General features: G+C 48.4%; 1 protein-coding gene across 4 annotated transcripts; it reads left to right on the top strand.

Moving 5' to 3' along the window:
• Positions 1-11: 11 nt before the first annotated feature.
• On the top strand, positions 12-14,752 carry bmal2 (basic helix-loop-helix ARNT like 2). Of its 4 annotated transcripts, none has more exons than XM_062461125.1 (18): positions 12-210; positions 3,037-3,166; positions 3,354-3,407; positions 3,496-3,537; positions 3,665-3,831; positions 4,066-4,145; positions 7,695-7,787; positions 7,975-8,092; positions 8,274-8,423; positions 8,672-8,918; positions 9,365-9,471; positions 9,928-10,078; positions 10,245-10,315; positions 10,460-10,574; positions 10,733-10,823; positions 11,633-11,729; positions 12,124-12,614; positions 12,902-14,752. In XM_062461125.1, the coding sequence occupies exons 1-17, from the start codon at positions 153-155 to the stop codon at positions 12,279-12,281; spliced, it is 1,929 nt and encodes a 642-aa protein (XP_062317109.1). In that variant the 5' UTR covers positions 12-152; the 3' UTR covers positions 12,282-12,614; positions 12,902-14,752. The 4 variants fall into 4 exon arrangements, with proteins under 4 accessions (XP_062317109.1, XP_062317110.1, XP_062317112.1 ...); XM_062461126.1 differs by having other exon boundaries at positions 12,124-12,637; positions 12,923-14,752; XM_062461128.1 differs by having other exon boundaries at positions 12-224.
• Positions 14,753-14,953: the final 201 nt, after the last annotated feature.

Here is a 14,953-nt window from a genome sequence, read left to right as displayed (position 1 = left end):
CTCTCACTCCCCCCCGCCCTCAAGAAGAAAAGAAAAAAAAGGCAATTATACAACTCACTCTCCCCCCTCCTCCCCAGCTACCTCTCCTATCAACATATACTGCTTCTTCCACATGCAGTGGAGTACTGGGCCCCGGTGCACCGGCTCCAGCCATGTCGGCGAGGAATGCAGCGGCTGGTGGCGGTGACAGAGCGATAGGGGAACAGACAGGTAAACCCGACACTGTCAGTTTTCAAATTATATCAATTTCAATTTTTTTGATAGCTTTTCGCCAAAGCAGTGTCTGGAGGGCTACCAGGAAACGGTTCGTGAATTTATCAATGGTTGTGGCCATAAGCCATTCGCTGTGTGCCGAAACTAGGTCAGTAGATCAGTAGAGCAAACTGGCTGCTAAGGCACTTCTTTGAAAAATGTAGCAAAAATGAACATTTAGGTTGTTAACATATAACACTGTTGATGTTTATAACGGTAACTGAGGACTATTGCACGATCACACGCTTGAGTGTAAGGGTTTGCGCTCATAGCTTAGCATAGTTGCAAATAGATACTCCTATAGCCTAAGCTATTATTCTATAGGATCCTAACATGGCCCACGATAAACATCTATGTCTATGAAAAATAATAAACATTAAAGGTTATTGTATTGGTCGGCTACATTTAAAAGAACAGTTGCGCAATTTGGAATTGTTTGTCGGTATGTTGAAAGTTTAGCATGTGAAACTGATACTATTTGATGTTTATGTGACAAAGGAGGATTTCTCGATGTGGTTAGGTTACTTTTTATGTTCTTCCTTTTCGCAATAGCGTAGGCCTATTATTGAAAAAAATATACAGGCTACTTGTAGGTTACAGTGTCTGTCCTCGTCCAATTAGCGCCAGTGTGAGCTTACACATTTAGCCTGTTTTGAGAGCAATGGGTTCATTTAAAAGCAATTCAATAATATACATCTTATTGTCTTCACCGTATTGTCAATAGCCGATTGTTTGTTATTTAGAATAATTCATAAATGTGTCTGTTGTAGCCCATATTGAGCGACTGCTAAATCCAATTGTGTTTTTACTGCAAATTCTGTGGTGAGTAGCATTAAGTTTATTTTTTATTTCAATAAAAAATAAATACATTGTCGTATTGTTATGCAGCCTACACGTGTACGTGCAGTTGTGTGACGGTTATATAATATGTAGGTCAAACTAGCAGCTCTTGTTATGGGCCACCGTGACCGCTTATTCCTTTGGGATCCTCTTGGGTTTGTTATACTATCACGTTTATCTGCTTTAGCTGAAACATGCTTAAGTTTGGATACTGAAACTTATGTTATTTCTGAAGTGTGATACTTCTATAAAATAATGGAGAACACTCCAAAGTGCACTAACATGTCTCAATCTATTTGCCCCATGCTGATTGTAAATAGGATCTCAAAAGGATCAGTTTTCTTTGTTTGTGAAGGAGGATTAGGCAGTGTTTAAGATGTGTTGATATTGATATGTACATCATCACAACTGTGGCCATGGAGTGTCAGTTTAATACTTGGTATTAATGGCAGTTGGTTACATAGTTTACCTTTTAAATAACATAAGTATAATTATTATGTGTTAACTGTGATATGCCTCTGCCTGTACACACACCTTATGTTTTTTGTTAAGCTATCTCTGTAACATTGACGCACGCAGTAGGAGTCAACCCTCCCCACAAGCCCATCTAAGTAGCCAGGAAGTGACTCGGACCTCTGATGCTGACATCATCAGGAAAAAATGTAAAATTAATGCTAATTTGTTTAAAGGACATGTTCTTTGGTACACAAGCCCTGTGTTTCTAGGGTAGAAGGTAGGACATACATTTTCGAGACTATATCACCGATAGTATGTCTGTGTGATTCTCCTTCTGAATACCTGTACTGCTCCTGGTCTCACAAATGGAGGCTGTCAGTTAGTCACATTGAAAGCTGTGTGTGGTGGTGCAGTGTGTTGATGGGGTCATGCACCCGTGTGAAAACGCAGTGATTTCTAGGTCAAGATCACCAGTTTATGTGGAAAATGCCTGCATCCGAACCATTGTGATGCTGTTCAATGGCAAATGTCTGTTATGCAGTGTTAAGGGCAAGCTGGATAATCATCGCTAACCCCAAAGCACTCCGAGCAACATACAACTTTTCCCTGTCAGACTGATGGTCAAAGTGAACTGCTCTCGTTTGGGAAGAATACACTGCTATCTTCAGGCCACGTGCCTGACTTCCTCCTCCAATCATCTCAATTGATCTAGAACTCATCCAATCCGAAGAGACCCTGTCCTTGCTAGCTGTGGCCCCTTCCTTTGTTGTGGTGACATGACCTGCAGCATACCATCAATATGTCTGCGTGACCTTTTAGCTTCTTCTGTTCCCTGGCCCCATCGCTGGTGACAGCACTTATTTGCAGGCCGCTCAGCCTGCCCTTGCCTCCCTGGTTCAGACAGCCTAGTTTTGTTGTTGATGCTTATACAACTGGCATCCTTGCAGTGGTGTGTAAAGTATCAGAAAACCCTCCTCTATCTCCGGTTATGTGATGTGGCAATTTTCTTTTGGTCTCAAGACGAGTGAATAACGTAGTAAAAAAAAGTATTGGTGGTGATTATGTATGAGTTACTTGAAGGGCCCTGTTCCTGTGTGACGTCAAAGCTGTTGATCTGGTGAGGTTGCACACACGCCAGGCAGGAGGTCAGAGGAGTGAGAGAGGTGGTGGAAAGGGGATCAGGTAGGGGAAGTGTTCGTGGCCGGGCCATGCGCGATGCTCCCCAGCGTGTTCCTTCACTGGAGGGGGCAGGATTAGAACATCAGCCTCTGTTGATCTGGTAATGGCTATTTAGGTTACTGGGTCTGTAGAGCACCGAGTTCAAGATGGGAGGATGTGAACCACCAGCAGTGTGCAGGTTGCGGTCGCTCTAGCTGTAACGCGACTCCCCTTTTTAATGATGTTTGTTGTTGTCTTTGCTTGGTAAGATGATGTCGAATGCCCTCTGCTTTCCCTGTTCCTTGAACCTTGTGAGTGCATGTGTTCCAGGGGATGTGCTGGTGGAGCAAAACCAAAGCCTATCTCTGTCGGTGCCCAGCTTGATGCCTGCCTGCTCAGCTGCTGCCTTGTCCTCGGGCACAGAGCTGCCTCGCAAGCGCAAGGGCAGCATGGACACCCAGTAAGTGTGTGTGTGTGTTGTAGAGAATAGGTAACAGTGCCTCTTGAACGGTTATATTGGTTTATGGTATTAGTTACACTGGCTTACAGTATTCATATATAGATGTTTGGCCAGGAAATGAAAGGTGCTATTGGCCCCAAAAAAACACAATCATCCCATTTTCTTTTACAACGCTTTGTGTTCCCAGAGAAACAAAATCGTCCTCTTTCCTGGATGTGGAGATGGATGAGGAGCCGGACGGGTACGTGTTTATGGACTCCACTCCAGCTGTCTGCGTTCGCATCATCTGACCATGAAATGACATGTTCCGTCTCCTCCGATTTCTGTAGGTCTGAAGGAGAGGATCAACATGTGAAGATTAAGTGCTTCAGGTATTTCGGCTATTTTTTGTGACTTCAGCAGGAGTAATAGGGTTTTATATACAATGGTACAGATTTGTAAGAAGTAGCTTAGCTCAGCTTTAGCGTCTGCTGGTCTTATGGCTGGGGTTGTTCTCAGGGAGCCCCACAGTCAGATTGAGAAGCGGCGGCGAGACAAGATGAACAACCTTATCGATGAGCTGTCTGCCATGATCCCCACCTGCAACCCCTTGTCCCGCAAGCTGGACAAGCTGACGGTGTTGCGAATGGCCGTGCAGCACCTCAAGTCTCTCAAAGGTACCGCCAGTGAGTGCGCCTAAGAGCAGGAACTATGTCAGACTGGGTTAGAAGGCTTTGTCCTGGAAGCGTTGGTTGTTGTAATGCAGGGCTTTTAAAACCTGTTTCTGGAGAGCTACGTACCTTTCTGTAGTCTCCACCGCCCCCCCTCCAGTTGTAGCATTTCCTCTTTCTGACTCGACCCATCACTCCTTCTCTCTGTTCTCTCACTCTTCCTCCTGTCCCTACTCTCATTCCCGCCAGGTTCCACCAGTTCCTTTACAGAAGCCAACTACAAGCCATCTTTCCTTCCTGATGAGGAGCTCAAGCACTTGGTCCTCAAGGTGAGCATCACAGCTGCTCCAGTGGAACAGCATCTCTGTCAGAGACTGGGCCCCCCCGGCATAGCACAGACATGACCTCCCAATGACTGCTCCAGTGGAACAGCATCTCTGTCAGAGACTGGGCCCCCCCGGCATAGCACAGACATGACCTCCCAATGACTGCTCCAGTGGAACAGCATCTCTGTCAGAGACTGGGCCCCCCCGGCATAGCACAGACATGACCTCCCAATGACTGCTCCAGTGGAACAGCATCTCTGTCAGAGACTGGGCCCCCCCGGCATAGCACAGACATGACCTCCCAATGACTGCTCCAGTGGAACAGCATCTCTGTCAGAGACTGGGCCCCCCCGGCATAGCACAGACATGACCTCCCAATGACTGCTCCAGTGGAACAGCATCTCTGTCAGAGACTGGGCCCCCCCGGCATAGCACAGACATGACCTCCCAATGACTGCTCCAGTGGAACAGCATCTCTGTCAGAGACTGGGCCCCCCCGGCATAGCACAGACATGACCTCCCAATGACTGCTCCAGTGGAACAGCATCTCTGTCAGAGACTGGGCCCCCCCGGCATAGCACAGACATGACCTCCCAATGACTGCTCCAGTGGAACAGCATCTCTGTCAGAGACTGGGCCCCCCCGGCATAGCACAGACATGACCTCCCAATGACTGCTCCAGTGGAACAGCATCTCTGTCAGAGACTGGGCCCCCCCGGCATAGCACAGACATGACCTCCCAATGACTGCTCCAGTGGAACAGCATCTCTGTCAGAGACTGGGCCCCCCCGGCATAGCACAGACATGACCTCCCAATGACTGCTCCAGTGGAACAGCATCTCTGTCAGAGACTGGGCCCCCCCGGCATAGCACAGACATGACCTCCCAATGACTGCTCCAGTGGAACAGCATCTCTGTCAGAGACTGGGCCCCCCCGGCATAGCACAGACATGACCTCCCAATGACTGCTCCAGTGGAACAGCATCTCTGTCAGAGACTGGGCCCCCCCGGCATAGCACAGACATGACCTCCCAATGACTGCTCCAGTGGAACAGCATCTCTGTCAGAGACTGGGCCCCCCCGGCATAGCACAGACATGACCTCCCAATGACTGCTCCAGTGGAACAGCATCTCTGTCAGAGACTGGGCCCCCCCGGCATAGCACAGACATGACCTCCCAATGACTGCTCCAGTGGAACAGCATCTCTGTCAGAGACTGGGCCCCCCCGGCATAGCACAGACATGACCTCCCAATGACTGCTCCAGTGGAACAGCATCTCTGTCAGAGACTGGGCCCCCCCGGCATAGCACAGACATGACCTCCCAATGACTGCTCCAGTGGAACAGCATCTCTGTCAGAGACTGGGCCCCCCCGGCATAGCACAGACATGACCTCCCAATGACTGCTCCAGTGGAACAGCATCTCTGTCAGAGACTGGGCCCCCCCGGCATAGCACAGACATGACCTCCCAATGACTGCTCCAGTGGAACAGCATCTCTGTCAGAGACTGGGCCCCCCCGGCATAGCACAGACATGACCTCCCAATGACTGCTCCAGTGGAACAGCATCTCTGTCAGAGACTGGGCCCCCCCGGCATAGCACAGACATGACCTCCCAATGACTGCTCCAGTGGAACAGCATCTCTGTCAGAGACTGGGCCCCCCCGGCATAGCACAGACATGACCTCCCAATGACTGCTCCAGTGGAACAGCATCTCTGTCAGAGACTGGGCCCCCCCGGCATAGCACAGACATGACCTCCCAATGACTGCTCCAGTGGAACAGCATCTCTGTCAGAGACTGGGCCCCCCCGGCATAGCACAGACATGACCTCCCAATGACTGCTCCAGTGGAACAGCATCTCTGTCAGAGACTGGGCCCCCCCGGCATAGCACAGACATGACCTCCCAATGACTGCTCCAGTGGAACAGCATCTCTGTCAGAGACTGGGCCCCCCCGGCATAGCACAGACATGACCTCCCAATGACTGCTCCAGTGGAACAGCATCTCTGTCAGAGACTGGGCCCCCCCGGCATAGCACAGACATGACCTCCCAATGACTGCTCCAGTGGAACAGCATCTCTGTCAGAGACTGGGCCCCCCCGGCATAGCACAGACATGACCTCCCAATGACTGCTCCAGTGGAACAGCATCTCTGTCAGAGACTGGGCCCCCCCGGCATAGCACAGACATGACCTCCCAATGACTGCTCCAGTGGAACAGCATCTCTGTCAGAGACTGGGCCCCCCCGGCATAGCACAGACATGACCTCCCAATGACTGCTCCAGTGGAACAGCATCTCTGTCAGAGACTGGGCCCCCCCGGCATAGCACAGACATGACCTCCCAATGACTGCTCCAGTGGAACAGCATCTCTGTCAGAGACTGGGCCCCCCCGGCATAGCACAGACATGACCTCCCAATGACTGCTCCAGTGGAACAGCATCTCTGTCAGAGACTGGGCCCCCCCGGCATAGCACAGACATGACCTCCCAATGACTGCTCCAGTGGAACAGCATCTCTGTCAGAGACTGGGCCCCCCCGGCATAGCACAGACATGACCTCCCAATGACTGCTCCAGTGGAACAGCATCTCTGTCAGAGACTGGGCCCCCCCGGCATAGCACAGACATGACCTCCCAATGACTGCTCCAGTGGAACAGCATCTCTGTCAGAGACTGGGCCCCCCCGGCATAGCACAGACATGACCTCCCAATGACTGCTCCAGTGGAACAGCATCTCTGTCAGAGACTGGGCCCCCCCGGCATAGCACAGACATGACCTCCCAATGACTGCTCCAGTGGAACAGCATCTCTGTCAGAGACTGGGCCCCCCCGGCATAGCACAGACATGACCTCCCAATGACTGCTCCAGTGGAACAGCATCTCTGTCAGAGACTGGGCCCCCCCGGCATAGCACAGACATGACCTCCCAATGACTGCTCCAGTGGAACAGCATCTCTGTCAGAGACTGGGCCCCCCCGGCATAGCACAGACATGACCTCCCAATGACTGCTCCAGTGGAACAGCATCTCTGTCAGAGACTGGGCCCCCCCGGCATAGCACAGACATGACCTCCCAATGACTGCTCCAGTGGAACAGCATCTCTGTCAGAGACTGGGCCCCCCCGGCATAGCACAGACATGACCTCCCAATGACTGCTCCAGTGGAACAGCATCTCTGTCAGAGACTGGGCCCCCCCGGCATAGCACAGACATGACCTCCCAATGACTGCTCCAGTGGAACAGCATCTCTGTCAGAGACTGGGCCCCCCCGGCATAGCACAGACATGACCTCCCAATGACTGCTCCAGACATGGTTTCAGTACAGAACACACTGTATCAAATCAAATCAAAATTTATTTGTATAGCCCTTTTTACACGCAAGCATGAACGCCCATAGAACTGCACCTCAACCAACCTAAACCCTCAAGGAGGGTTCAAGAGAACACTGTATGTGTTCTCTTGTCAGGTCATTGTTGTTACTACATTACATTTCAGTTTAACATTTAGATTTAGACGAGTCCTTCTCTTCTCCTCGCTCTCTCCTGTCCAGGCTGCAGATGGGTTTTTGTTTGTGGTGGGCTGTGATCGAGGTAAAATAGTCTTTGTCTCAGAGTCCGTCAGCAAGATACTCAACTACTGTCGGGTGAGTATTGTTCTTCAGCCGTGTTTGGAACCCCAGTACTAGAACCAGATTAGAACCAGCTTGCTAGGGTCCTTGTCATAAGGCCTCCCTTACGCTTTGCCAGCAGTTACAGGGGCAGAATTGAGGTTTAGTTACAGTTCAGTGGAGCTGATTGGTCGGTTAAAAGGTGGGTGATTGTGATCCCCAGACGGAGCTGATTGGTCAGAGTCTGTTTGACTATGTCCACCCTAAAGACATCAGCAAGGTGAAGGAGCAGCTGTCTGCTTCGGAGCTCTACCCCCGTGAGAGACTCATCGATGCCAAGAGTACGTTTCATTGTTTACTTGTGTGTGTGTGTGTGTGTGAGAAAAGGGGACCCGGCTGCATACAAAAATATATATGTAAAAAAAAAAAACTATATATATATATATATATATATATATATATATATATATATATATATATATATTTATATTCCTGACTCAACCCCTCCGTTCCTTTGCCCAGCGGGCCTAGAGGTGCAGGCTGACCTCCCGCTGGGCGCAGCCCGCCTGGGCTCAGGAGCCCGCCGCTCATTCTTCTGCCACATGAAGTACAACAAGGTCTCCGTCAAGATCGAGAAGAAGGAGTTCCAGCCCAGCAGCTCCAAAAAGAAAGGTGTGTGATGTGTACTCAGAAAACGGTAAAACAGTTGAGCCTCGCTTGTTTGATTTGTTTAACTTAACTAAAAAATCATTTTCGTTTTTATTCATTTTTGTGGCTAGCTTAAGCAACAAAAACAGAAATGGCACATGGTGAATCTAAACGGTAGTTATCATAAAAAGCTACTGGTAAGTAACAGATCGCCGATGTGTTATTTGGATTGAATTCTTGTAAACGGAGTTCCGCTGCTCTGACCCCTGCAGTGTCTCAGCGGTACTGCACGGTCCATTGCACAGGATACATGCGGAGCTGGCCCACCAGCCAGCTGGGGATGGAGGGGGAGGCAGAGACCGAGGCCGACAAGGACAGCTCCCACTTCAGCTGCCTGGTGGCCGTCGGCCGGGTCCACCCCCGGCTCTACCCCCAGGCCAATGGGGAGGTCCGCGTCACACCCACTGAGTTTATCACACGCTACGCCATGGACGGCAAGTTCACCTTCGTCGACCAACGGTAACCATGTCATATCTGTCTGTTAGCTGTTGTGTAGCGTGTGTTTGTGCCAACGTGTAGGTCTGTTCTTCCTGTCTCTCCTACTATCAGAGATGTGATTGGACATGGTCATTAGGACATGGGGAGTCAGGTGGCTCAGCGGTGAGGGAATCGGGCTAGTAATCCGAAGGTTGCCAGTTCGATTCCCGGTCATGCCAACTGACGTTGTGTCCTTGGGCAAGGCATTTCACCCTACTTGCCTCGGGGGAATGTCCCTGTACTTACTGTAAGTCGCTCTGGATAAGAGCGTCTGCTAAATGACTAAATGTAAATGTAAATTATTAAAACATCCACACAGAGATCTAATTGGACAGGTGATGAACAAAACATCCACACAGACATTTGATTGGATGCGCTAGTTATCCAGGCTGTATTGTGACCTCCATCCCCTGTCCTGTGCTCCCCAGTGCCACCACCATTCTGGGCTATCTCCCCCAGGAGCTGCTCGGTACCTCCTGCTATGAGTACTTCCATCAGGATGACCTACCACATCTAGCGGACCGCCATCGTAAAGGTACATTCTGTTAATCTCGTTTTAAAACCGTTTTTAATATGAGTTATTCCCTCTAATCCTCATTTTACCTTTTTGTGAGCAACCAAGCATTTTCTCCTAACCTGCCTGATAACAAGAACATGTAGCCAGTGTGCACCTAACCCAGGAGGAAGTTCCCATCAGTGGGCCCCCTGTTATAAATTTTGGACATGCCCATGAATATTTGACCCTGACTCCACTCCAGCGGTCACATCCGCTGTTTCATCAGAGTGCTAGCATAACTGTCAAATTAATATGAAGGATTCTTTCCCACATTGATCAATTTACAATAGGAAAAGGATAAACAGTATATTTTCACTGAACTGTTACGCAACATCTACCCATACACGGCATATCTGAATTTACCATTGTCGCAGATGGCATCTGTGTGTCGAAATGTACATTTCTCTAACTTAAACTATCCCCTTTCTTTCACAGTGCTGCGGTGTAAAGAGAGGATTGACACAAATTGCTATAAATTCAAAACAAAATATGGCTCTTTTGTCACTCTACGAAGTCAGTGGTTTAGTTTTGTAAATCCTTGGACCAAAGAAGTAGAATACATAGTGTCAACTAATACCGTCATATCGTGAGTACAAACCTTAACCGCCTACTACGGAAGCTTCTAGCATGACATCACTGTCTTGAATTGTCTGAACTGAGTGTGCACGCTGTTAGTGTTGTGAACGAGTTTGCGTGTGCAGTATTGTAAGAGTGTGTGCTGTCTCTCTAACTCCATCCCTCCATCACTAAAGAAGCGACCAGAGTAGCCCAGCTAGAGCAGAAGTGAACCCTCAACAGACAGGCCTTCCCAAGACCTCTGAAGGTCAGTTGAAATGAGAAGGAAGCCATCTTGAACACCGTCTACCACTGCAGATTGACATGTCAGTTACACCTCGGCATGTCACCTCTGCATGTCACCTCTGCATGTCACCTCATGTGGTCCGATGTTTTTTTTGGTCACTTGTAGATGACTGCAAGAAGTCTCTTCCCATCATCCCTGGGATCCCCAGCACCCCTGGTACCATGATCTACGCTGGCAGCATCGGCACGCACATTGCTAACGAGCTGCTAGACTATAACAGGTGGGTCTGTGTGCTTGGTGGGGTCTGGGCTGGAGACCCATGGCAACGTCATGTTCACTGAATATTTGTCAAATCTCTTATTGCCATAGAGGTACAGGATTATTGAGTGATGTGGGAAGAATCAGTCCTGAAAGTCTGTGTGTTTGCCCCGCTTTCAGGATGAACTCATCCCCATCCAGTGGTAACGTCAGTCCCTTTAACATGCAGCAGGATAGGTCGCCAATGACTCATCCCCAGACCAGCAGCAACGTGAGTCTTCAACATTTAATGTGTGTGTGTGTGTTCGTGCTGAGTGAGAGCTGGTACAACACCAGTCAAACGTTTGGGGTATTGCTAGTTTCTACATCGTATAATAATAGTGACTATTTCAAAACTATCATATAGTCCCCACCAAAAAGTGTCAAACAAATCTAAATATGTTTGATTCTTCAAAGTAGCCACAGGTTGCGCACTCTTGGCACTCTCTCAGTCACCTTTGAGATGGTCACCTGGAGTGGTTTCCAAAAGAGTTCCCACGCATGCTGAGCACTTGTTGGCTGCTTTTCATTACTCTGTGGTCCAACCAGGCCCCCACCCCTCGGCCCCCACCCCTCGCTCCTCAGCTGCAGGCAGGACCTAATGGATCCCGAACTGTCTTCCCTAATAAATTGTTTTCTGTTCTCGAACCTGGCTCAAAATAGTAGCTTTTGATAATGATCGTCCATGTTCACGTATCACTTCGAAGATGATTGATGAGAGAATGCCAAGTGTGCAAAGCTGTCATCAAGACAAAGGGTGGCTACTTGGAAGAATCTCAAATACAAAATCCATTTTGATTAGTTTGACACTTTTTTGGGGGGGGTTACTATATGATTCCATATGTGTCATTTCATGGTTTTGATGCATTGCCTTCACTGTTAATCTACAATGGAAAAAATAGTTAGAAATAACTACTAGAATGAGTAGGTGTGTCCGAACTTTTAACTGGTGCTGTCTGTGCATGCGTTAGTGTGACTATATGCTCAGGAATGAGTGCGTGCGTGTGCATGCATGCACTTACATGTGTGATGCCCATCAAGGTGCCAAACGGAGAGGCGATGGACAGTGAGATACCAGGAAAGTCCAACACCGAGGACGAACTGCAAGGTGGTCCTGCCTCTGCTGGAGAACCACTGGGTATTTACCTGCCAAGCTATGGAATTACTGTACCTGAATTACCTAGCTAACTAATCACATACCTTGCTAGCTACCTCACGACTATGCCTAAATACTTAGCTAAGTAGGAACTAGTGTTACTAAAGCACCTAGCTACCTAGATCATTATTATCCCTAAAATATACTATTCCTAGTTAACTATGCCACTACTGTCTCCTATCTAAGTACTAACTACCTCACCAGTCTTGCAAGTAGCTACCTAACGTTGTACAAAAAGAACATAGCTACCTACCAAACATCTGAAACTAAGCTTCCTATTTAACTACTGTAGCGAAAAGACCTAGGGTTAGGGTTAGTACTGTAGCTAAAACACCTGTCTGGTTCACTCCCTACCGTACCCCCATCCTCTCTCTAGGGGACAACGCTCAGCTGGACCTGGACAGTGTTGTGGGTCCCGGCCTCGGTGGCCTTAGCAACGACGAGGCAGCCATGGCGGTCATCATGAGCCTGCTGGAGACGGACGCCAACCTGGGCGAGGCTGTGGACTTCGACGAGATGCACTGGTCACTCTAAAACATCCCAGTGGCCCCTGTCTAATCTTGTCCTTCATCCATCAGACCTTCACATTCTTTCTCTTCTTTTTCAAAATGTATTTATTACCAATTTTTCCACCAAGCTGTGGAATCTTCAGGCGGCTGCTCTAAAACTATAAAATATATTTGGATTATTAATAATAATGTGTTGGTTTTCTATAGGATCCCTGTCAGAGTGAGGGCAGGTGAGGCAGTACCTCAGCAGTGATGTGTTGGTTTTCTATAGGATCCCTGTCAGAGTGAGGGCAGGTGAGGCAGTACCTCAGCAGTGATGTGTTGGTTTTCTATAGGATCCCTGTCAGAGTGAGGGCAGGTTGAGGCAGTACCTCAGGAATGGTAAATGGACTGCATTTATATAGCGCTTTTCTACCTTAGCGGCACTCAAAGCGCTTTACAATGTTTGCCTCTCATTCACCCATTCATACTCTCACTCACACATACCGTCGGCAGCGAGCTACCATGCAAGGCGCCGGCCTGCCCATCGGGAGCAACTTGGGGTTCAGAGTCTTGCTCAAGGATACTTCGGCACATGGCCTGGGAGGAGTCGGGGGTCGAACCACCAACCTTGCGATTAACAGACAACCCTCTCTACCCCCTGAGCCACAGCCGCCCCTCAGGAAGCCTCCACCCAGAACCAACCCATACTGTTCACTCACAATATTTCCACCATTTTAATTTTTATTGAATGAAAATGTATTTTTTGACAATGTGATTCATCTGTATTTTCCTGTTGTTGTTTTTTGCCCTCTGTGAATTCCCATGCTGGTGACAGATGATTATAGACAGTGTTCAGACACCACAGACAAGATGCAGTTTTTTGAACATCTAGTTGGTTTTTAATTTCTTTGCATAAAACCGTGGCCATAAGGGTGGGTGGGGCCTGCAGAAGGCTTGCTAGGATAGCCGTATCAGTGCCACATGCTGGCTGTTGATTTGCGGTCTCCTGGGGCAGTGCCAGACGTAATGGTTTAACATTCCAGAACACCAGACACTGCTATTTACATCATGTGATCACTGTCACGACTATACACTATTGCATTTTAATGAGGTGAATGGACCTTTTGACCAGAGTGATGGTCTGTACACAGCCAGATAAGAAGCGGTTTTAAAATGTTTTAAGCCAGTCTAGATTCAGATCAACTTGCTGAGATCAGCAGGTTTTTCAGAAGTCTTCTAGTCTGTCAGCAGGCAGAGTGGGGCCTCATTCCGGGGCCAGAGGACAGTGTGACGGTCCACAGTGGAAGGTCAGTGGTTATGGACGGAAGCAGCAACGCCATGTTTTGATTATAGTCCCGAACCACTCAAACACCTCCGCAAGTTCTATTGCTGTTCTAGGACACGGCCACCTATTATGGTCTCTTTATCATGCTCTGTGCCAGTGTGGACTGAGGAGAAGAAGACCTCGGTCTCTGACTTATGCTTGAAACCTCAGGGCCATGCCTGCATGGCCCAGCTGCCTGTGTTTGGCCTTGTCTCCACACTTTCAGAGGAGTTTTCAGGACCATTCATCCTGTATGGATGCAACGTTGGGTGAATCCGGGGTGATTCGTTTACCTTTTTGTCCAGCCATCTATCCAGTCCAGCCATCTAATGCCTGATTAGAGATGGCTGGATGAATGAGCCTTGGGCTGAGGCGTCAACGCTCATTCTAGCTACACCAGTGAGCTGTGAAGGCCGGTGCCATAGATAAGGCTGGTCCTATGACAGGCAAAATGTCATACCATATGTGTTTTAGCTACAAGGTTATTCTCTTTCTTACCCCTAAAATCACTGTACTGTATTTGTGGAAATTATGAAACTGTCAGTGAGCTTGTACAACAGTTCCACTTGTTGGGGGAGCCATCTAGTGGAGACTGAGTGTAATGACTGATCGGTGGTAAGACTCAACTACGCACTTCTCTCCCAGTTTGTAACGGCAAACAGTTTTTCCAGGGTAGGTTTTTCTAACCTAGCTAACTATTTGTTACTTATTTTGTGTTCCCTTTATTGTCAATCCCTGCTAACAAACTGCATGCAATTTATATAGAAGTTTTTAGTTTGTTTGTTATTTTGGTTCTTTGGATTAAAGGTTTTTGCCTTATAAGAGGGGGAGGGAGGGTCTGAAAGACCAGTGTTTCATCACCAGCCTCTCTAGACCACAGCCTACATGCACACAAGTAGAGAGCCTACCCTACCGTAGGGGCTGTGTACTCCTACATGGAACACAATCCTGTCAGAGGCTCTCATAGTCGAAGCCTCCATCATATCCTTTCACGTCGCTGTTGGTGTTTTTTTTTCTTTCATTTGAGATTTTGTCATTGTTTGGGGGATCATGATGAAGCAGTTGTTTGTGTATGGTGTAATTGCTGCTACTGTCAACTGGGCCGGTTTGTGGCACAACGGGATAGGTGCATCTCTCCGGCCTGTCTTGTAACAAAAGGTTCTTAATAAACATTAGATTCCTGAACTACATACTGCATGGGAACATACATACACTTTAAATATGCCAATATACATACATACCACCAGTGTATGTCTTCAACTGTATATGCAATCATTTTATTGTCTTTCCTATCTGGGCAGTTGAGGTATTTTTCTATACAAAGCTTTGCAGTCGATGACACTCTCCAAGACCTTGATGAGAATGCCAAGGATAACCGTCAATGCTTTCTG

The sequence above is a fragment of the Osmerus eperlanus genome, chromosome 5 (genome assembly GCF_963692335.1).
Source record: "Osmerus eperlanus chromosome 5, fOsmEpe2.1, whole genome shotgun sequence".
NCBI classification, from domain to species: Eukaryota; Metazoa; Chordata; class Actinopteri; order Osmeriformes; family Osmeridae; genus Osmerus; species Osmerus eperlanus.
This window is presented reverse-complemented; position numbering and strand designations above follow the sequence as displayed.

Bases quoted from the DNA above. Each gene is read 5' to 3' on its own strand.
- bmal2 (XM_062461125.1), top strand. From the start codon at position 153: ATGTCGGCGAGGAATGCAGCGGCTGGTGGCGGTGACAGAGCGATAGGG. The intron at 4,146-7,694 runs GTGAGCATCACA...TCTCCTGTCCAG, and splicing joins TCAAGCACTTGGTCCTCAAG to GCTGCAGATGGGTTTTTGTT. The intron at 10,079-10,244 runs GTGAGTACAAAC...CCATCACTAAAG, and splicing joins TCAACTAATACCGTCATATC to AAGCGACCAGAGTAGCCCAG.